The following is a 21575-nucleotide window of genomic DNA, read 5'->3' as shown; positions in this document are numbered from 1 at the left end:
GAGTGCACCCGGTCTCGCTAGGACCCAGGAGGCGCCGGGCGGAGCGATTCCCGGGGTCACTCAGCCTGGCAGCAGGAAGTGAATTGCGGTCGCTGCAGTGACTCTCTGGCGGCGCAATCCACGTTCCTTTGCAAGACCCCGGGGCCTCGGCTGCTGCTGGGGACCCAGAGCCCTGGCTGCAGACGCGGGAGGTTTCCTATCGAGGGACTCTCCCAGTGCAGAGACCCCAGCCTGACCCGCCCCCCCTTACTGGGACCCAGGGCCCTGTTCCCAGGCAGAGCCCCACGTGGAGAGAAGGTGAGACCTGCCCCGCTCCCCAGGGAGAGACGCTCCCGGTGCAGCCTGTCTGCAGGGGCAGGGGATGCCCCAGGCTGCTCCCAGCTGGGCTGGCCGCGATTCCCTGTGTTGGGCAGAAGAAAGATGGCTGCCAGCCCCCATGGTTTGCAGGGAGTGGGAGGGATTGGACAGTAACATGTGAGGAGCCAGAAGGGGGTTGAAGAGGGGCAGGGGGCCCTGAGAGCCAGAGGGCATTGAGGGGGAACAGGGATGTGTGAGGGGACAGAAATGGGTGAATAGGGATGCAGGGGGTGGGATGGGGATGTGGGGCTGCAGAAGGGAGGCTGAGGGAATAAACAGGAATCGGGGCAGAGGGAGAATTCTGGGGCTCAGGGGTACAGAGATAGAATAGAGGGAAACACTGAGTAGGGTGATAAAGGGAAGGAAATGGGGGATTGTGGGGAGGATGAGAACAAGCAGAGACTGGCCGGGGAAGGAAGAACCAGAGGGTAGGGGAAGGAAAAGGGATGGTGACAGGTACAATGGCAGCTCCTCCAGCCCATGAGGTGGGAGAGGGGGCTGCCCCACCCAGCAGCCAGTGCGGAATCTTTTTTCCTAGATATGATCAAACAAGCGTTGGGGAACAGGGGATTTCCCCCTAACGGCTCAGAATTTACAAGGCAAATATCGTGCCCCCTTCCCCCCCCCCCACACTCTCTGCCCCCAATTTAGTCGTTAATTTTTTAAGACAGTGTCGCTATTTGGGAGTCTGACTCCTGAATGTTAAATATTTGGGTCTAACAGGACTGAACAGGGCCATGCTCTGATTTCTGTGCAGGATTCTGGGCCAGACAAGAGTCCCTGCTAGCAACAGCAGGCAAGGAGTCCAACTGTTTTTATTTTGGTTTGGTTCAGGTTCAGTTGCATTCAGTATGTTCAGTTTCATTTCTAGTTCAAGCCACCCAAAGAAACAAAAATAAAACTTCAGTTACTGTTTTAAATCATATTTCAATCTTTGTGGAGGTAAATTCAGAAAAGAGAGCTGCAGCTTAAAATGGAAACGTCTCATTTTTGGCTATTTATTTATCTTTTAACTTTAACTTTACATGAGTTTTCCTACTGTTTTTGTGTTGTCAAAAGAACACAATTTTTTATGCACAATTTGTTTGAGCAACTTAAAATAACATCTTTGCTTTGTAATATTGGACCTCTGCAGTAAAAGGATACATTTGAGGTCTGGAAATTTTCTTTCAGAACTCACTTGTGTTGCTGGAACTGCCAGTACAATTTTTGCTAGTTGATTTAGCTTGGGCATGACATTTTTCTGACGTTCCTAGTAGTTTGCTCTGTTTTCTTTCTTTTTGAGATGTGGCTCATCTGCAAATGAGTCAAGAATTGGCCCAATCATTTTTTGGGCTTTGCTTCATCTTCCTTTTTGGAAATTTCACAAACTCTCAGAAGACGTTCCAATTCATCTTTCAATTTCAGATGTGCCTGACATTGATTCTATGACATCATTATTTCTTACTTCTGACTGAAGTATTTCCATCTTCTTCCATGTTTTGATGTAATGAATTTTTGCCTTGACTTTGTCCTCTGCTGAGAATGGAGATTGATATCTAAGATCAAGATATATGTATGAAAGAAACATATCTATCTGGAGGTAGGTATAGGGGGGTTGGAGGAGGGTATCAAATAGTATCCAGGGTCGGGGGGGGCAGGGTTTGGGAGTGGGCCCTGCAGCTGGCTTCAGTGGGGAAGGGAGTTTGGAGCATGAACCCTGCCTCAAGTGAGGCAACTGGAAGGAGGAGCTGCCCCAGGGGTTGGAGAGGGTGGGAGGAGGCCTTTCTAAGGGGAGAAGGTTGGGGAGCCATTATTTTTGCCCCTGGACTTGAAGAGTTATGAACTTCATGGCCCAGGGAGCATCCCCCCTCTTCTCTCTTCAGGGGAGTATCTCAGAGATGGTTCCTCTACCTCTGGGCCCTCTTTCTGCCTCCCATGGTGTGCAAGCAGCTCCCAAGCTTCTCCTCTCCCTCCCTGTGCTTGTGGGCTGGCCCTCTTCTATTTCATTTTCTTTTCACTATGGGGTAGGCCAGGGGTTGGCAACCTCTGGCACGCGGCTCGCCAGGGTAAGCACCCTGGCGGGCCGGGCCAGTTTGTTTATCTGCTGCGTCGGCAGGTTCGGCGGACCATGGCTCCCACTGGCCAGGCCAATGAGGGCGGTGGGAAGCGACGCTGGCAAGGGATGTGCTGGCTGTGGCTTCCCGTCACCCCCATTGGCCTGGTACGGCGAACCGTTGCCAGTGGGAGCCGCGATCTGCTGAACCTACCAACGCGGCAGGTAAACAAACTGGCCCAGCCCGCCAGGGTGCTTACCATGGTGAGCCGCATGCCAGAGGTTGCCAACCCCTGGGGTAGGCCGTTCCGAGAGCCATCACCAACCCATTGGCTAGCTAGTTTCTTCTCTTAAAATTAAAATAAGATCATTGAATAATTTTTGTATTGAGTTTAAAAAAGTGAGGAATTCCCCCTCCTTTTTTTTTTCCCCAGTTCAGTCCGTAAGTCAAAATTATGAACATAAAAATGACCATACTGGGTCCTTCCAGCCCAGTATCCTGTTTTCTGACAGTGGACAATGCCAAGTGCCCCAGAGGGAATGAACAGAATAGGTAATCATCAAGTGATCCATCCCCTGTCACCCATTCCCAGCTTCTGGCAAACAGAGGCTAAGAACACCATCCCTGTCCATCCTGGCTAATAGCCATTGATGGACCTACTCTCCAACCTTTTGAGCAGGGGTGGACTAGATGACCTCCTGAGGTCTCTTGCAACCCTAATCTATGGTTCCATGAACTTAACTGTTTTTTTAAATGCTGTTATAGTCTTGGCCTTCACAACATCCTCTGGCAAGGAGTTCCACAAGTTGACTGTACGTTATGTGAAAAAAATACTTCCTTTTGCTTGTTTTAAATCTGCTGCCTATTAATTTCATTTGATGACCTCTATTGTTATGAGAAGGAGTAAATAATATTCCTTATCTACTTTCTCCACAATAGTCATGATTTTATAGACCGCAATCATATCCCCTTTTATTCCTCTCTTTTCCAAGCTGAAAAATCCCAATCTTATTAATCTCTCCTCATATGGCAGCTGTTCCATACCCCTAATAATTTTTGTCGCCCTTTTCTGAACCTTTTCCAATTCCAATATATCTTTTTTGAGTGGAGGTGACCACATCTGCATGCAGTATTCAAGATGTGGGCATATCATGTATTTATATAGAGGCAATATGATATTTTCTGTCTTCTTATCTCTCCCTTTCTTAATGATTCCCAACATTCTGTTCGCTTTTTTGACTGCTGCTGCACATTGAGTGAATGTTTTCAGAGAACTATCTGCAATGACTCCAAGATCTCTTTCTTCAGTGGTAACAGCTAATTTTATATATATAGTTGGGTTTATGTTTTTCAGTGTGTATTATTTTGAAATTCAATGTTGATAAATGCATCTGCCATTTTGTTGCCCAGTCACCCAGTTTCAAGAGATCCTTTTGTTGCTCTTCACAGTCTGCCTGGGACTTAATTATCTTGAGTAGTTTTGTATCATCTGCACATTTTGCCACCTCACTGTTTAGCCCTTTTTCCAGACCAGTTATGAATATGTTGAATAGGACTGGTCCCAGTACAGACTTTTGGGGGACACTGCTGTTTACCTCTCTCCATTCTGAAAACTGACTGTTTATTCCTACCCTTTGTTTCCTAACTTTTAACCAGTTACTAGTTCATGAGAGGACCTTCCCTCTTATCCCATGACAGCTTACTTTGCTTCAGAGCCTTTGGTGAGAGACCCTTGTCAAAGGCTTTTTGAGAAGCTTAGTACACTTTATCCACTGGATCCCCCTTATCCACATGCTTGTTGACCCTCTGAAATAATTCTAGTAGATTGGTGAGGTATGATTTCCATTTACAAAAACCATGTTGACTCTTCCCCAACAAATTATGTTCATCTATGTGTCTGACAGTTTTGTTCTTTACTATAGTTTCACCCAGTTTGCCCGGTACTGAAGTCAGGTTTACCGGCCTGTAATTGCTGGGATCACTTCTAGAGCCTTTTTTAAAAATTGGCATCACATTAGCTATTATCCAGTCATTTGGTACAGCTGATTTAAATGATAGGTTGCAGACTACAGTTAGTAGCTGTGCAATTTCACATTTGAGTTCCTTCAGAACACTTGGGTGACTGCCATATAGTCCTGGTTTAGTTTATCAATTTGTTCCAAAATCTCCTCTACTGACATCTCAATCTGGGACAGTTCCTCAGATTTGTCACCTAAAAAGAATGGCTCAGGTTTGTGAATCTCCCTTGCATCCTCAGCTATGAAGACTGATTCAAAGAATTCATTTAGCTTCTCCACAATGGCCTTATTGTCCTTTAGTGCTCCTTTAGCATCTTGTTCATGCAGTGGCCCCACTGGTTTAGCAGGCTTCCTGCTGCTGATGTACTTAGAACTTTTTGCTATCACTTTTTGCGTCTTTGGCCAGTTCTTCAAATTCTCTTTTGGCCTTCCTAATTATATGTTTACACTTCATTTGCCAGAGCAAAAGTTTATGCTCCTTTCTATGTTCCTTACTAGGATTTAACTTCCACATTTTAAAGGGTGCCTTTTTGCCTTTCAGTGCTTCTTTTACTTTGTTGTTTAGCCTTGGTGGCACTTTTTTGGTTCTCTTACTATGTTTTTTAATTTGAGGTATACATTTAAGTTGAGCCTCTATTATGGTGTCTTTAAAAAGTTTCCATGCAGCTTGCAGGGATTTCACTTTTGGCACTGTACCTTTTTAATTTCTGTTTAACTAATTTCCTCATTTGTGTGTAGTCCCCCTTTCTGAAATTAAATGCTACATTGATGGGCTGTTGTGGTGTTTTCCCCGCCCCAGGGGTGTTAAATTTAATTATATTATGGTCACTATTACCAAGAGGTCCAGCTATATTCACCTCTTGGATCAGATCCTGTGCTCCACTTAGGACTAAACCAAGAATTGTCTCTTTCTTGTGGGTTCCAGGACTAGCTGCTCCAAGAAGTAGTCGTATTTAAGGTGTCAAGAAACTTTATTTCTGCATCCTGTCCTGAGGTGACATGTACCCAGTCAATACGAGGATAGTTGAAATCCCCCATTATTATTGAATTTTTTATTTTAATAGCCTCTGTAATCTCCCTGAGTATTTCACAATCACTTTCACCATCGTGGTCAGGTGGTCTGTAATATATCCCTACTGCTATATTCTTATAAGAGCATGGAACTACTATCTATAGCAATTATATGGTACAGTTTGGTTCATTTAAGATTTTTACTTCATTTGATTCTTTGCTTTCTTTCATATATAGTGCCACTCTCCCATTTCGGTTCAAGTATGAAATACTGGTTTTGAACTGGTTTTTCAGTTCCAGTGTGAGTCCAGATGGGCTAATGAGATCAGCATCGGCCTGATTGTCCCTGGGGCTGCAGGAGCAGCATGGGGAGGCTCAGTCTTTAGCTGCCTCCAGCAGAGGTCTCTGGTGATTGCTAAGGAAGAGAAGGCCAGTGTCAATCTCTCTGCTCAGGATTGTAGAGCCCTAGTGCTAGCTGAGTTTTCTGGGGCACATGATGCTGCCTCCATTGTGCTCTGGGAGCAGCTGCTGGTCCCCAGCGGGGTCTGTGCTGGGACAGACCATCATTAAGCCCCTTTATGCCATCTGATGGGGGACTTTTTCATGTGGCTGGAACCAGCCCTTAGGGCAGACCTGGGCTCTGTTGAAGACTCCCCCAGGTCTCTCTCCTCACCTGGAAAGTGCTGGTGATGGGCAGGAAAGTGACTGTGCACAAATGGCCCATCCTCACCCCATCTGTGCTTCTGGGGATCTGCAGATCTGAGCTGCTTCCCTCAATACGTTCTGTCTCACACTCCTGTTAGCAGTGGCAGTAGCTATTAGAGAGGAAAGCCCACAGGAATGGCAGGACAGTAACGAGTTCCTCCATGCGGAAGTGAGAGTGAAAAGACTGGAAGGAGCAGCAGGAGCAATAAATGGGGAGGGAAGGTCCAGGCTCCCTGCCCTGCCCAGCTCCATTTCCTGCAGCATCTCAGGGCAGATTGACTTTGCTGAGAAGAAGGTGAGGAGCAGGGAGAGGAAAAGCCAGTTCCTGCCTCTGCCTGGTCCCCATGCTGCTGGGGGAATGTGCTGCCCTGGGGACAGTGTCAGGGGGATCCCCCAAAATTGCTCATTTGATCCTGCTTATTTCTGGGATTTGTCTTAGAGGCTCAGTTATTGGGAGGGTGTAAAAAGTGTCTTGTGGGTTTAATCCTGGTGGGAGGGGTCAGGTCTGTGTTGTAATAATGTAACTGAGGGTTTTCCCACCATGGCGGAGTCTAAAGTGTCTGTCTGTAGGAAAAGAGCCTGGGGGGAATCGGGGTGTGAAATGGACTAATGCTAATTCAGAAGCCTCCCCAGTTGTCCTCCTTACCCTGACAGGCTGCAGAATAATGACCATGTTTTGCTCTAGATCATCCCATCTTTGTGGGGGACAGGGAAGCGAAATCGATGTGATGGATCCAGCTCAGGTAGGGGATATTTTGGGGGAGAGCTGGTGGGGAGGCTTGTTGTAGCGGGGGAGGGTCAGGATATACACAGGGTGAAGCAGGGAGGGGGACAAGGTGTGATAAACTTGCTGGAACATGCTCAGTCTAGGGCCTGTTTTACGACCAGGCCCATTGGTGGGGTGAACATTTCCCCCATTTCTGAAACAGGAAACAACCCCCCTGGACAGGGCAGGGAAAACAGACCAGAGTACTGGAGCCTGAACCTACTACCCAGAGACTGCAGAGCAATGCAAGGGGAAAGTACTGGGATTCCTGTCCCTGTCCCTGTTCCCTGTGCGGAGCTCTGCTTCCCACATCAGCCTGTGCCTAGTAGGTGTGTGGTAAATGAGAAGACTCTGCCCTCCTCCATCTGCTGGGAGGGACAAAGAACTCTCACCTTCCCTCTGTTCCCTGAGGTTTCCTGGCCACTCTGAGCAGAGTGGGGTGGGATTTTGCTCCTCTGGCCCTCCCAGAGCTGTCCAAATTTATGCTTCTTCCCCCATGAATAGTGGGATTGTGACTGGGGCAGCAGGTACTGAGTGGGGCGCACCTTTTGTTTCAGATGCTAGTGACATTTGAGGAGGTGGCTGTGTATTTCACTGAGGGGCAGGGGGCTCTGCTGGACCCCAGTCAGAGAGCCCTCTACAGGGATGTCATGCAGGAGAATTATGAGACTGTGACCTCACTGGGTAAGGATTTGTGTTTGTTGTTTGAAGCTATGGGGTCTGCATTTCTGAATCTGGTCTGGGTCCTCTTGGGCAGGACTTTGGAGCGGAGCCTGGAGCTGGAGTGTGAGGCAGCACCGGAGCTGTGGAGCTTCAGGTTTTTTCCTGGAGCTGGAGCAGAGCTGGAGTACAGTTCCAGAGCCCTGCTCTCGGGTCAGCTAGATTAGAGAGGAATGGGACCCATAGTCCACAACTCCAGTGTGAGAGAGCCAATGACCTCCATACCCTCTCCGATGGGATAGGGGGGTCATGAACTTAATGGACATGCTAATTCACACCCATCCTTCCAACTCTCATGGGTGCAGAAGCAGTGTATTATCCTATCTCAGCAGTTCTCAAACTTCATTGCACTGTGACCCTTCTGACAACAAACATTACTGCATGACCCCAGGAGGGGAAACCAAAGCCTCAGACCAAGAACAAAGCCCACCTTCAGCCCTGGACTGGAGGGACTCAGGCTTTGGCTTCAGCCCCAGGCCCTAGCAACTCTAACGCCAGCCCTGGAGACCCCATTAAAATAGGGTCACAGCTCACTTTGGGATCCTGACCCATAATTTGAGAACCACTGTCCAATCTGCATTAATTCTCACTCACAAACAGAATCTCTGCACCTCCTTCCTGGGACTAGCTCCATCTGTGGGAAGGGCTCTGGGTTCTGGAGGTTTAAACATAGGCAGGGGTTTAACACCAGAGATGTGTGTGCCTCAGCAAGTCCCCCCAGAGCGCACAGATCCTGAAAACTCCTAGTGAGGGTGTGACTACTCCCCCCTCTCCAGACATCAGCCTCTCCAGAGGGGGCTCAGTGACCAAGTTCCCATCTGTTCAGATCCCACTACCCCCTAGGAAATTATGGAGTCAGGTTAAACTCAAGAATGTGCCTTTGTGACAAATACTCCACCGATCCTCAGTGCACTCTGATCATGCCTGATTTCACATCCTGAGCAGGACTCCCCATTCCCAAACCTGACCTAGTCGCCCGGCTAGAAGCAGGGGAAGAGCCATGGCTCCCGGATTTCCAGGCCTCCGAGGAAAGGAAGCTCCCAAGCACAGGTGAGAAGTCAGTGACACTGACACAGAAAGTATCCGGCAAATGAAGAAAAATGCTGAAAATCAACAAAATGTGGTCTGAGCCCCCTCAGTTCTGTTCTCACCCAGTTCAGGCTGTGGTCAGCAGTTGTCATGTCATCGTGGTAGATACTGCTTATTCCCACCCACCTTGTTAGCTGTCAGGAATTTTCTCCCTGACTTCACTTCCCTGTGAGTGTTTGGATGGGATGTGGAGGCAGAATCCAATTTCTCAGTCTCCCCAACAGTTACTGTGTTGTGTTTTCCCTCTTTTCTGATCCCCTGTCTGTCCTTTCTACCAGTCCAAGCAATGATTCCTGCCTGGATTCTCTCTCTGTCCCACAGCAGGTGACAAGACAAAGAGTGAGAACGAGGAGGGAAATCCACAGCAGAAATGTCCTGAGCAAGTGGAGCTGCAGGGGACATTTTTTAGAAGAGCTGAAGAGAATTTTTCCCAGTGCTTGGAACAGAGAAAAGCCTGGAGTAATTGGCACAAGTCTGAGAGGAAGTTGGGAAACTGCCAAAGGAAGAATGTGGATGAATCAATTGAATGTGGGGGGGCAGGCAGGGATCCCAAGGAAATCACAGCCCAGCAGACAAATCGCAAGGAAAATAAACCCTATAAATGCTTGGACTGTGGGAAAAGTTTCAGTCGGCGCTCCGTACTTATTAACCATAAGAGAATCCACACAGGAGAGAGACTGTATAAATGCTTGGACTGTGGGAAAAGCTTCAGTCAGTGCTCAGGCCTTATTAACCATAGGAGAATCCACACAGGAGAGAGACCCTATAAATGCCTGGACTGTGGGAAAAGCTTCAGTCAGCGCTCAGGCCTTATTAACCATGGTAAAATCCACACTGGAGCGAGACCCTATAAATGCTTGGACTGTGGGAAAAGCTTCGATCGGAGCTCAAATCTTACTACCCATCGGAGAGTGCACACAGGAGAGAGACCGTATAAATGCCTTGAGTGTGGGAAAAGTTTTAGTCAGCTCTCGGGCCTTATTAGCCATGGGAGAAACCACACGGGGGAGAGACCATATAAATGCCTTGAGTGTGGGAAAAGTTTTGGTGTACCATCTTCCCTTATTATACATCAGAGGACCCACACAGGAGAGAAACCCTATAAATGTTTGGACTGTGGGAAAAGCTTCAGTCAGCGCTCACGCCTTATTAGCCATGAGATAATCCACACGGGAGAAGGACCATATAAATGCCTTGAGTGTGGGAAAAGTTTCAGTGCACCATCCGTCCTTATTATACATCAGAGGACCCACACAGGAGAGAAACCCTATAAATGCTTGGACTGTGGGAAAAGCTTCAGTCAGCGCTCAGTCCTCATTACTCATAGGAGAATCCATACAGGAGAGGGACCATATAAATGTCTCGAGTGTGGGAAAAGTTTCAGTGTACCATCAGCCCTTCTCATACATCAGAGGACCCACACGGGAGAGAAACCCTATAAATGCTTGGTCTGTGGGAAAAGCTTCCGTCGGAACTCACATCTCATTAGCCATGGGAGAATCCACACTGGAGAGGAACCATATAAATGCTTGGACTGTGGGAAAAGCTTCAGTCAGCGCTCAGTCCTTATTAACCATGGGAGAATACACACAGGAGACGGACCATATAAATGCCTTGAGTGTGGGAAAAGTTTCAGTGTACCATCAGTCCTTCTTATACACCAGAGAACCCACACAGGAGAGAGACCCTATAAGTGTTTGGAGTGTGGGAAGAGCTTCAGTCAGCGCTCAGGCCTTATTAGTCATGGGAGAATCCACACAGAAGAGAGACCTTATAAATGCTTGGACTGTGGAAAAAGCTTCAAACGGAGCTCAAATCTTATTATTCATCGGAGATTGCACACAGGAGAGAGACCCTATAAATGCTTAGACTGTGGGAAAAGCTTCAGTCAACGCTCGGGCCTTATTAGCCATGGGAGAATCCATACGGGAGAAAGACCCTATAAATGTTCGGACTGTGGGAAAAGCTTCAGTCAGCGCTCAGTCCTTATTAACCATTTGAGAACCCACACAGGAGAGAGACCCTATAAATGCTCGGACTGTGGGAAAAGCTTCAATCGGAGCTCAAATCTTATTACCCATCGGAGATTGCACACAGGATAGAGACTGTAAAAATACCTTGAATGTGGGAAAAACTTCGGTGAGAGCTCAAAACATCAGGACAGAAATCATATAAGTGCCTCCACTGTGGGGTAAGTTTCATTCAAAGATCAAGCCTTGCTTCATATCAGATACTCTACACAAGAGAGAAACCCCATAGGTGCTTGGATGATGGGAAAAGCTTCAATAACTGCAGGAAAAAATTCAGTCTGAGCTCACACATTATTCCATATTCGATAATTCACAGAAGAAAGACCTTGAATGTGATGGAAGCTTCATTTGGTGCTCACATCAGAGACGTCTCCACATAGGAGATAAATTCTCTCACTGCCTTGACTAGGGCTAGTCATAGTAAAAACTCCATTTCCCAATTCCCACGCACCTCAGTGGCATGTGGCTCCCAGGTATCCAGCTGCCCATGCTTGGGGGCAGGTTCCAGCAGCAGCTGACCTTGAGTTGTTCGGGGACCCCCTGGCTTTGCCTTGTTTAAGCAAACTGCAGGCTGAGGAGGAGAAGTACCGATCAGCCCCTGCTGCAGCCCTGGCTGCTGAACTGATGGGCCTTCCTGCCTCCTGCTAACCTGCTGGGGGAAGGGAGAGAGAAACTCCTACAGAAGTTCCCTCTGCCTGGATGAAATTCTCCCATCTCTCTTCCCTTCCCAGATGTGATGCCCCTTCCATGGAGATGAGGGAAGGGATACTTGAGCCAGGCCCCACATTCACTCTGGACCCCTGTCCCCACTCCCCATTTTCCAGCAGTCCCTGAGCTGGACTTCCCCACTTATCTGGAATTGGTCCCTGTGGGGTGAGTGTCCCTGGAGATTGGCAACTCTTCCCCTCCCTAAATCCACTAAGGTGCTAGGTTCTGGGAGATCAAATGTGAAGGGACCAGGAGGTATGGGTTTTGGGGAGGAAACTGGGGATTGTATGGTTGGGGCTGGTGGATGTGAGATGCAGAGGGTGCTGGGGAAATCCAATGTTAGGGATCATGGGATAAGAGAGAGTAAAGAGAAGAGAGCTGCTGCCTCTTACCACTCACTCCCTCTTTCCCTTTCCCTTCTCTCTCTGCATTTGGAAAGCACCACTGAGAGGACTGATTTCACAGGGTCCTTTGTGGAATGCCTAAAGGCCTAAGGATCCTGTTACCCCAAAATTTGGACCCAAGGTGCCCTAATAATGGCCTCCCTATAACTGCAAACCAGTTGTGAATTTGGCCCATCTCAATGGGTGGCCTGCTGTAGAGGAATTGCCTGTGTTTTATCATGGAGTGAGTCTCCAACCCTCAGCCGACTCCTCAGAACAGATTAGTTCTGTTTACTCTGGGAGGATATGTATACAGCCCTCCGCTCAAAGGATTGACACTCAAGCAGTAATCATTTGAAAACAAAATAACATTTATTTAAACAAATGAGTTAGTGTACTTGATAATTGCAAAAATACAATGCAACACAAGCTACAGTAGAGCGACACAATAAACTACATGACTCATATAGCAGATACAATGTTGCACAATTCAGTACACAGACCAATATGTATAAAGCTTTAATACAATGTTGCAATATTTTATCAACCTATTACAATGTAACATACAGATCCCTTATACATATGTATAGAACAGCATTACAATATTACATGTTAAATTACATTATTAAGTAATAACATTCTATGAGTGGTAATCAGTGAATCATAGAATAGGTGGGGTAAAATCCATTCAGACGCAGGCATCTAGCTTTATTTACAATCATACCCCTGCATTCCTTATAATCAAGAGAGGTTTCAGAGAGTTATGCATACTTTCCTTTTTCTTAAATCCTTCTGTCTGGTCTCAGTCAGGGCCGGCTTTATTAACTGCGGGGCCTGATTCAAATACCCAGCAGCAGTCCGGGGCTTCGGTAGCACTTCAGCGGCAGGGGGTGCGCTCTGGGTCTTCCGTGGCACCACCGCTGAAATGCCGCCGAAGACCACCAGAGCAGACCCCCTGCCGCCAGAATGCCACCGAAAACCCCTGGAGCTGACCGCGGCTGGGTGAGTTAAAAAAAAAAAAAAAAAAAAAGCTAAAGGAGCCTAAGGTGCTGGGCTCTGGTGGGGGCCCAATGCCAGGGAATTGGGCGAATCGGCCTAAAACTGGCCCTGGTTTCAGTCCTTCTGCTCTGTCAAAAGCAATTCCAGTTCTTGATGGATTCTTTCTTCTCTCCGCTCTCTCGATCTGCTTATCTCCGCTCTTTGACCTGTTCTTCTCCGCTCTCCTCTCATCTTCTCCATTCACTTCACACCCACACTGATGCCTGTCAGCTCTCTGCCTTATATACAGTTTTTGAGCCTTTCTGATTGGTTGTTCTCTCAGTGCCAGTGATAAGCATAGTCCTCTCCTGGTGGGGTGATACCTGTTCAGCCAATCAGCTTTGCCTGTCATTTGAGCTGGACCCAGCTGAGAACCTCCTTCTCACCTGACTGACCCCTCACTTCAGATAATTCGCCCTGCTGAATTTTACTTAACTCCAGTTGCCTGCATGCTATTGGTCAATTCCAACCTAAGTCCTCCATTTTGATTTTCTGAGGTAAAATCATTGTGGATTTCTAGCTAACCTTACCTTAAACTATCTCTATTTAATACTTGTAAAAAGCCTTAAATCTACAACTAACTACATTTTTATGCATGTCTAAACATTGTGATACCATCACAACTTTTGTTATGCTAATTGGAGCAGGTGAAATATTTACAATGTTTTTTTTCTCTGCCTGCTTACAGTTGTGTGGCTGAATGCTCTCCTGAGAGACTGCTTTCCACAGGGTCTTTTGTGGGAGGCCTAAAGGCCTTGGGATCCCACCTTTGCCTCCACAGCATCAGCTTCCGAGGAAAATGGTTGGGATTAGCTAGTGAATCTCATCTGACGCTCACCCACTTTTTCTAATCTAGACTGATCATCTTATATATTCTAGACCCCCCCATTAGCAAAGCAATTATTGGAATCACTGAGTTCCCCATTGCTCCTGGTTATGCCAAAAACATTTATATTTTGTCCCTTAGAGACCAGAACTAAATAGATTTTAAAAGTGCTTTAGCAGGGATAGCAAAATGTGGTGTTTTGGGGTTTGGGTTATATGAAAGGGATGGGGTGAGTAGGAGGGATTCCCTCTTCTTCACTTTACTGTCACACTCCACCCCAACACAGCAGCATCTGTCCGCTCTTTGAGAGTTTATCCTCTCCCCCTTTGACCTGATTTCTTTGATCCTGAATCAGATTCCCAAGGGCTAGAGCTGAAAGTGTCCCAGACCTAGAGGGGGAATTCAAATGAACCCCAAAACTCTGTTTTACCTTTCTCAGTTTAAATCCCTGTTTATATTTATTGGTAAAGTAGCTTCTGGGCTTTTTCCAGCCACGTCCAGAACATTTGGAGATGGGAGGATTTGGGCTTTGGTTTGTTTGTTTCTTTTTTTCTTTCTTGCATTAGGATGATGCTAAAAGTTTTGTAAATGACAACCAAATAATGAGTAGGTGCTGAGTACAGGAGGTTTAGCCATTTAAGATAATAGATACATTTGTTTTCCACATTTTGGGAGTTATAATTCTGTGGGATTTCACTTTATGAAGCTGATAGTGTTTTGTAGCCCACCTTGTAGTGTTGGTTTCTCTCTCTTCCTGAAGGCCATTTGGTCACATACTTTGATATTAGTTTAGTTTGACAGGATGTAGTATAGTTTATTGAGGACTTCACGAGACAAATGATCATTTGCCAGAAGAGTCCTTTCTTATTTTATTCTAGCCTTTCTTAATCCTTTGTCATGAGACCTTTGTGGTGTTTGAACTAGTGGGTGAGTGCTAGATTCACACTGAGAGGCCGAGACTGAAAGGGGCATGGATTTCCTGGCTGATCCCTGCAGAGATGTGATATCCAGTCTGAGGGGGCAGGATGGGAGGTGAGGGGAACAGAGCTGGAAAACTGTAGACTTTTCTCTTGAGAGCTAGATACCTGAGGCTGAGAACTGTGAATTGCTGCATCAGTGCCAGAGAGATACTGGAATTGCCCTGTGAGTGTTGGGTGAAGCCCTCCCTCAAATCTAAATGGCTACAAATGATGCCCTGAGAGGAATGAAGAGGGAAGGGGCCGTATCTCCTGACTGGTGAGAGGACAAGCCTGGGAAGAAAGAAGCTGGGGAAGTCAGCAGGCCTGGTCCAGCCTTGAAGCTAGGCTGACCCCCATCATACAGGCCACAGAGAGATGAGGAGCCTGACAACCCAGTTGGTCACCCCCTTCCCCCTATACCAGTGTCCTGTGTTGGGAAGACAGCAATTCTCTCTGCCCTGCTCACGCCACACTGCATCCCTCTAATCTCAATGCCTTGGATTCCCTGCCCTCAGAGTGTTTGCTTTGTGACTGGGTCCCAGCATCTCTCCTGGATTCTCTGCACTTTTCTACGAGTTTGTAAATATCACTATGTTGCTGGTGCATGGGGGATTTGGGTGCAGCAGTGTACTGGGCTGAGGATGAAAAGTACCATGCTGAGCGGGGCTGGGAAGTGGGGAAAGGAGTCTGTCTTTGTTTGTCCTTTGAAATAATAAAGTAGAATTTAGTTTCTCCTGCTCTCGGTGTTCTTTGTTTTGCATTAAATATTCACCAGATTCAGAGTGGCCGTTACAAGTAAAAGCAATATAATCATGGTCTGGTACAGAAATGCACAGTGAGGTCACCCATACAACTTTACCTCTGACCTGTCATAGGCTCAACTGCAGGCAGTATACTCTCAAATGTATGTAGAAAAAATATTGGTAAAGCGATTCTGCTCTCTGAATTGAATTTCAGCTCGAGACCACCACTCTCTCAGCCTTACCACCTGCCTAATTCTAGCTCAGACCCATTTAAATCAAGGGGGCTATTGGCAGTAGTAAAATTAGACATATGAATAAGGTTTTTGCAAGACTGGGACTTTAGAGTGCTAGCTTTAGGAGTCTCTCTCTGTTGATACTCAACGTGTTTCTCATACCACGGCTTTCCCCAAATTCATTCTTGTCTAGCTACAAAATAATTGTGTCTCAGTTAATATTGTGATTATTTGTAATACAGCAGCAGCCAAGGCTCCACAGCAATCTTAACTCCTATCCTCTGTTGTTCCTTTCTCCATTACTGTGTCCTATATTACTTTATTTTCCTACTGCTTAATATTAGAGTAAAGCTTAGAGATTTCATGAGCATTTCCCAACCATATCCCCTGAATTTCTATTTTAAAGTTCTTTTGATCAATTGTGCCAACCTTCATTCCAGAAGTATATTTTCCTCCCTACTCAGGTGGCATCCATCCCATGAGGACAGTCCTCTGTCCATGAATGTCTCCCAGTGGTTGAACATCCCAAAGCCCTTCTTATAGCACCATTGCCTGTGTCATTTATTGATCATCATAATCTTGTCTTGCCTTTGCTTTCCTCATCTAGGGACAGGTAGAATCCTACTGAAGATCACCTGAATCTCCATTTCTTTAAGTGTCTTCCCCTGCCTGGTGTAGTCTCCCTTAATGTGTTCCAGTGAGAATCCAGCAATATTGTTTGTTCACATGTGAAGGACCATCAGTGGATTATTTCCTATTTCTATTAGGATCCTCTTCCTCAGTCCATATCCCATACCTTAGCTCCCAACAGACAGCACACCCTTCTATTCTCCAGATCAGCTCTGGTGGAAGGCCTCTCTATTCTTAGTAGGGAGTCCCCAGTCATGTGGACCTGCCTCTTCCTGGTGGTGGCTTGATTCTCTGGCCTTCCTCTTGTTCTTTGTCTGCAAGTCTTCCGGGGGCTCCGAACTCTGGATATCTCCATTGATTCTTCCCTTTTTCTAATAGGACTAGCTGTTCTTCTCTTCTTCCTTGCTCTCCCATCCCACCTTCTGTTGCTGTCTGCTGCACCCATCCTTCATTTTCCAACTCAGCAAACCTGTTCCTGAACTCTAGTTCTCTTTCACTAGGCATTCTTTTCCTGTACCTGGTTCTTGTAGTCACATGCTTCCACTGGCCACTTTCCTCATCCAGCAGTCTCCCCTTACAGTTCTCCAGTCCAGCTGGCATCTGCCAGTCTTGAGCTTTCCCTGCAGCCTTCTCCTGCCTTCCCTCCATCATCTGCTCAAATTCCCTTTGAAACCCCACTGTAGTTTCTGTCTGCATCGCGAAACCTTGGATCTTCTCTTCCATCCGCTCTGTAAGGCGGTGCTTCATAGAAACAAAGCGCTTCTCAGTTACCCACGCTGGGATAATGTACATCTCGTAACTTCCACATGTATTGTCTCTTCTGCTTGTTGGGTCACTTCCACTGCTGCCTCTGTTTTTTCACGCCTACACTCCTGACAAGAAAAGAAAACAAAACAGCGCACACAAAATAAACCCAGAACATCCCCCACACTCTCCCCTAAACTTACAAACCTCCACTCAAATTCAATGTTTTCAGCTCTGTTGGCTGACGCCTCTGCTGCTGCTCACACTACAGTTCCCATGGAGGAGGCTGCCCAGAGTACTGTGGTAGGGAAGCATTGTCCAGTGCAACATTTCTGAGCCGTTGTTGAATTCTCTGTGTAATGTTACAAGCTGAGGCCTGACTGAATTTGCTGCTTGGTTGTTACTGAGGAGGTTCAGGTGAATTGAGGATGCTGAGTAACATCAGCTAAAGCTGCTGCCCGATTTTGCCCTGCATTGGGATGTAGAGGGGGGCAAATCAGGGGTGGGATGGTCAGAATCTGTGCAGGGTGAAATGGCTGAGGAGAGACAAACAGCTGGAGGCAGGAGGAATAGAGGGGCTGAGGGGCAAAATCAGGGATGGGGTAGCAACCAGGTTAGGAATGGGATAGAGGTGCTGGTAGACATAGGCAGAGATGAAAAACCCTGGAGTAGAGAGGGGCAGATGAGATAAAAATTACCCCAGATGGGCTGAGCCATAACAAAAATAGAATGTTTGAGGCAGAGGGGTGTCCCTCCCACCTTTCAGGGCCATGCTGCTCAACAGCCACTTCCCAGAGATGTTTTCTTAATGGCTCAGTGCATCCCAATGCCTAGACATGGCAGTTCTTCTCTGTCTGATATGATGTATTGAGCTGCTAAAGGAGACTTGACTCCATGAAATAATCTATCCCTTCCCCTCCAAAAAAATCGGATGTGTTTTTAGTGTTTAAATGAATTCCATATTAGTTTATATGACAGCATATAGCCTCATAGCAGTTCACAAATCCATCTTAGCTGCTGTTCTGGTTGTCATCCTCTATAAGTATAGTTTTTGGCCTTTAAATTATCTACTTTTAAAGATGTTTTTATTACTCATAGCTCTTCATCATTTACCTTCAGTAACATTGTGAGATAGTTGACACCAGGCATCATTGTGCATATTTGTAATAGCAAATATAGTAGAGTGGGCCTGGTGCAAGATCTGAGGCCTGAACCAGAGGCAGTGAACGAAAATTAGGCTATGCATTAAAGCAGATGCTCACAGGTTCACTGCCCACTACATGAACTTGACAAAGTTGTTGCTAGTGTACTAGGCACTAGAGATTTACGTAAATATATTCCAGCTAGTACAGATAGATTAATTTGACAAACAATGGATAGGGATGTGTTGTCCAAGATATCAGGAAAAAGGGGAGATAACAAACGTCTCATGAACCACGTAAGGTGGTACATAAGTTGTTTATCTCAAATCGTGTGTTTCAGTCTATAAATGTTGGGGTACTTCACTGTAAGCCTTTGTCTGGCCTAGGGAGCAGCAGAAAGTCTTGTTGCTGACTGGCCTGGTCCAGTGTAATGGGCATACATGTGATAGTGTACCTGTAGAATCTGTGGGGTGCTAGTGTGACACTAAGTGAGAAAGGGTTAGTCATGTAGCCTGCTAGTTGACCCAAATCCAACTTTTAGAGACATATTAAAAAGTATGTCAGTGGTCATTAGGGCCATTCTGTGTTAGATAAACTAGAACTTTGAAATGTAGCCTTCTAGTGTTAGAGAATTAGAAGAAGATAGTGATTGTAACGGTCTGTGTTTGTTAACCTCTAACAAGATATAGGTAACGTAACCTGTCTGTCACTATGTTCTATTTCAGGGGTTGGCAACCTATGGCACATGTGCTGATTTTCAGTGGCACTCTGCTGCCGGCCTGGGGTTCCGTCCACCAACCCCCTGCCAGCCGGGATCCCAGCTGCTAGCCCTGCCCAGCCCGCTGCTGGCTGGGACCCTGGCCAGCAGGGGGCCAGCGGCCGGGACCCTGGCCGGCAGCCCCGCTCAGCCTACTGCCAGTCTGAGGTTCTGGCCACCGGCCCCTGTAAATGTAAAATGTATTACTGGCTCGCAAGACCTTAAATTACAGTGACTAAATGAAGACTTGGAACACCACTTCTGGAAGGTTGTGACCTCTGTTCTGTTGATTCAGAAATTAAAAGGGAATTTTAACATTTTGATGAAGCTTGGGTGTAACAATATCATTGTCTATATTTCTCTTTGAAATCTGTAGGAATCTGTCTATGAACTGCTTAATGGATAATTACTTTAGGCTGATGAATGCAACTAGTTACCTGTGTATACATAGAAAATAGGAAGTTTTACTCCAAAGCCACAATGCTTCACCCAAGGAACACCTGCTGTCAAGAGGCTGCCAGAGAACTATAAAAGGAACTCTTGGGCCCTGATCCTCTTATCTCAGATCTGCTTAAACTTTGTCAGGGGAAGTTTGAGTCTCAAGACTGAGATCTCCAGCTCCAGTGTGGATCATCCTGACATTGGACTATAACCTGTGGAACTAATTCTAAAAAGAACTTTTTGCAGCTCTGAAGCTCACCATCTCTACTATGAAACTGACCTTAGAACTCTATTCATATCTGTATATATAGTGATTTTTTAACCTATATACTCTTTTTTTTAAAAAAAATAAATTTTAGTTTAGATAATAAGAATTGGGTGTAAGCGTGTATTTGGGTAAGATCTGAAATACTGGTTATCCTTGTGGGTGATGTGTCGAATCCTTTGGGATTGGTAGAACTTTTTATATGATGAAAAAGATATTCAGTAATCCTCATCGTATTTGACTTGGGTGTCTGGGTAGGAACTGGGTTGCTTTAAGGAAACTGTATTTCTGGCTTCTGGGTAACCAGGAAGGTATTGTAGATGTTGTTGGCTTCGTGAATCTTAAGTATTAGAATAACCACCTGTTTGGGGGATTGTCTACTCCAATCTTTGCAGTTTGCCCTGATTAAGCAATCTCAGTGTTGCCCCCCTGAGACTCTGGTGACAGCTTTGTTGACAATAAACCTAGCTGAGCGCCTTCGCCACTGAACCAAGTCTGATCTTTCTGGGCAGTACTATCGAGGTCTGCTGGGTCAGTTACCTGTGCAAAGCTGGAGAGAGCACACCCACAAGCCAAATGACAACAGTAAATAATCACTGAAAATATGTTGCTAGTAATTTCAGCAATCACATCTCAGTTTACAGCACTTCCTGGTTTGCACTGTAACATTCATTTTCATTTCTAATATTTTTATATTTACACAAGTTCATTCTTTGAGTTTATATGACATCAAGGATGACAGATCACCTGTATTGGTGTCAAAACTTCGCATGTTTCCTTTAAACCACCAATGAGGATTGCCTTGTTATTTTGCCTCTTGATCCAGCACACTAGTGCTTTTTCACACGTTGCCACTTGTGAATAGAACTTGATTCCCAAATATTCACCATAGGCCAGATTTTTAAAGGTTGAATGCACTTAGATGCTTTTGAAAATCCCACTAGTCACCTAAATATCTTTAAAAATCTTGCCCTATGGGTACTGGACTATATTGTAGGAAATCTCTCAAAGGCAAATATCTACCGAAAGTTTTGATTAACCTCAGTTATGAAATTTAAAAAACAACTCCCCCTCCCCCAACTACTAAATACATTGTGGGTTCTTGTTATTTGCCTTTTTTGTTCCTGGGCCTTCAGAGGGCACTACTTTCATACTTCTGTTGTTATCTTGCCAAAGAATCCATCTGTATAAAATGGTTGTACATTTCAATACCATTTTGGACTCCAGTAACATGTGCCAACCCTTTCTAACTGAAAATGTATTAAAAATCCTTAATCCCCAATCCTGCAAACACTGAAATACACACTTAACTCTTCTATTCATCTATGTATGCAACAAATGAAGTAAGTTTGTTTTTTCTACTGGAATGTTTATACTTCTAATTGCATATTTTAATTCCATAGCCTTTTATGTGTGCTATTTATTTTATTATGACACACTTCAGTGATATTCATCATTCTGACAGGTTTACAATCAAAACCAAACATTTTTAAAACTGAATTATCCTGTTCCTCTTTTGCACTTTGGGAGCAGGGAGGCAGCGGGAACGTATTGACCTTACTTAAGTGCCTTGTCTCCACTATGGCCATGGCTACACTCACACTTTACAGCGCTGCAACTTTCGCGCTCAGGGGTGTGAAAAAACACCCCCCTGAGCGCTGCAAGATACTGTAAAGTGTCAGTGTAATCAGAGCGGCAGCGCTGGGAGCGCGGCTTCCAGCGCTGCACGCTACACCCGTAAAGGATGTGGTTTACATGCAGCACTGGGAGAGCTCTCTCCCAGCGCTGCCGCTCCGACTACACTCACACTTCAAAGCGCTGCCGCGGCAGCGCTCCCGCAGCGCTGCCGGGGCAGCGCTTTGAAATTCCAAATGTAGCCATACCCTATGTTTTTTAAGCTGGGATAGCTAATACATGTTACTTAAAATGTGTTTTTACTATATGATATCATTGAGGACCCAGACTATAAAGTTG

General features: G+C 45.9%; 1 protein-coding gene across 6 annotated transcripts; it reads left to right on the top strand.

Annotated features, from left to right (window-relative positions):
* Positions 1-206: 206 nt before the first annotated feature.
* On the top strand, positions 207-19710 carry LOC127032441 (zinc finger protein 850-like). 6 transcript variants are annotated; one of them, XM_050919704.1, is made up of 6 exons: positions 207-297; positions 6813-6870; positions 7451-7577; positions 8559-8663; positions 9024-10893; positions 18864-19710. In XM_050919704.1, exons 2-5 carry the CDS (start codon positions 6856-6858, stop codon positions 10802-10804), a joined length of 2028 nt encoding a protein of 675 aa, XP_050775661.1. In that variant the 5' UTR covers positions 207-297; positions 6813-6855; the 3' UTR covers positions 10805-10893; positions 18864-19710. The 6 variants fall into 6 exon arrangements, with proteins under 6 accessions (XP_050775661.1, XP_050775662.1, XP_050775660.1 ...); XM_050919705.1 differs by lacking the exon at positions 207-297 and adding an exon at positions 2681-3703; XM_050919703.1 differs by lacking the exon at positions 207-297 and having other exon boundaries at positions 3710-6870; positions 9027-10893.
* The last annotated feature ends 1865 nt before the right edge of the window (positions 19711-21575 follow it).

The sequence above is a fragment of the Gopherus flavomarginatus genome, chromosome 12 (assembly GCF_025201925.1).
Source record: "Gopherus flavomarginatus isolate rGopFla2 chromosome 12, rGopFla2.mat.asm, whole genome shotgun sequence".
NCBI lineage: Eukaryota > Metazoa > Chordata > Testudines > Testudinidae > Gopherus > Gopherus flavomarginatus.
The sequence above is the reverse complement of the archived record's forward strand: the minus strand, read 5'-3'. Positions and strand labels throughout refer to the sequence as shown.

What these genes read in the sequence shown, in the direction of transcription:
- LOC127032441 (XM_050919702.1), top strand. Translation starts at nt 6,793, where the DNA reads ATGACCATGTTTTGCTCTAGATCATCCCATCTTTGTGGGGGACAGGGA. An exon ending in ATGTGATGGATCCAGCTCAG is followed by an intron (nt 6,871 to 7,450) that starts GTAGGGGATATT and finishes CTTTTGTTTCAG; the next exon opens with ATGCTAGTGACATTTGAGGA. An exon ending in TGAGACTGTGACCTCACTGG is followed by an intron (nt 7,578 to 8,558) that starts GTAAGGATTTGT and finishes CATCCTGAGCAG; the next exon opens with GACTCCCCATTCCCAAACCT.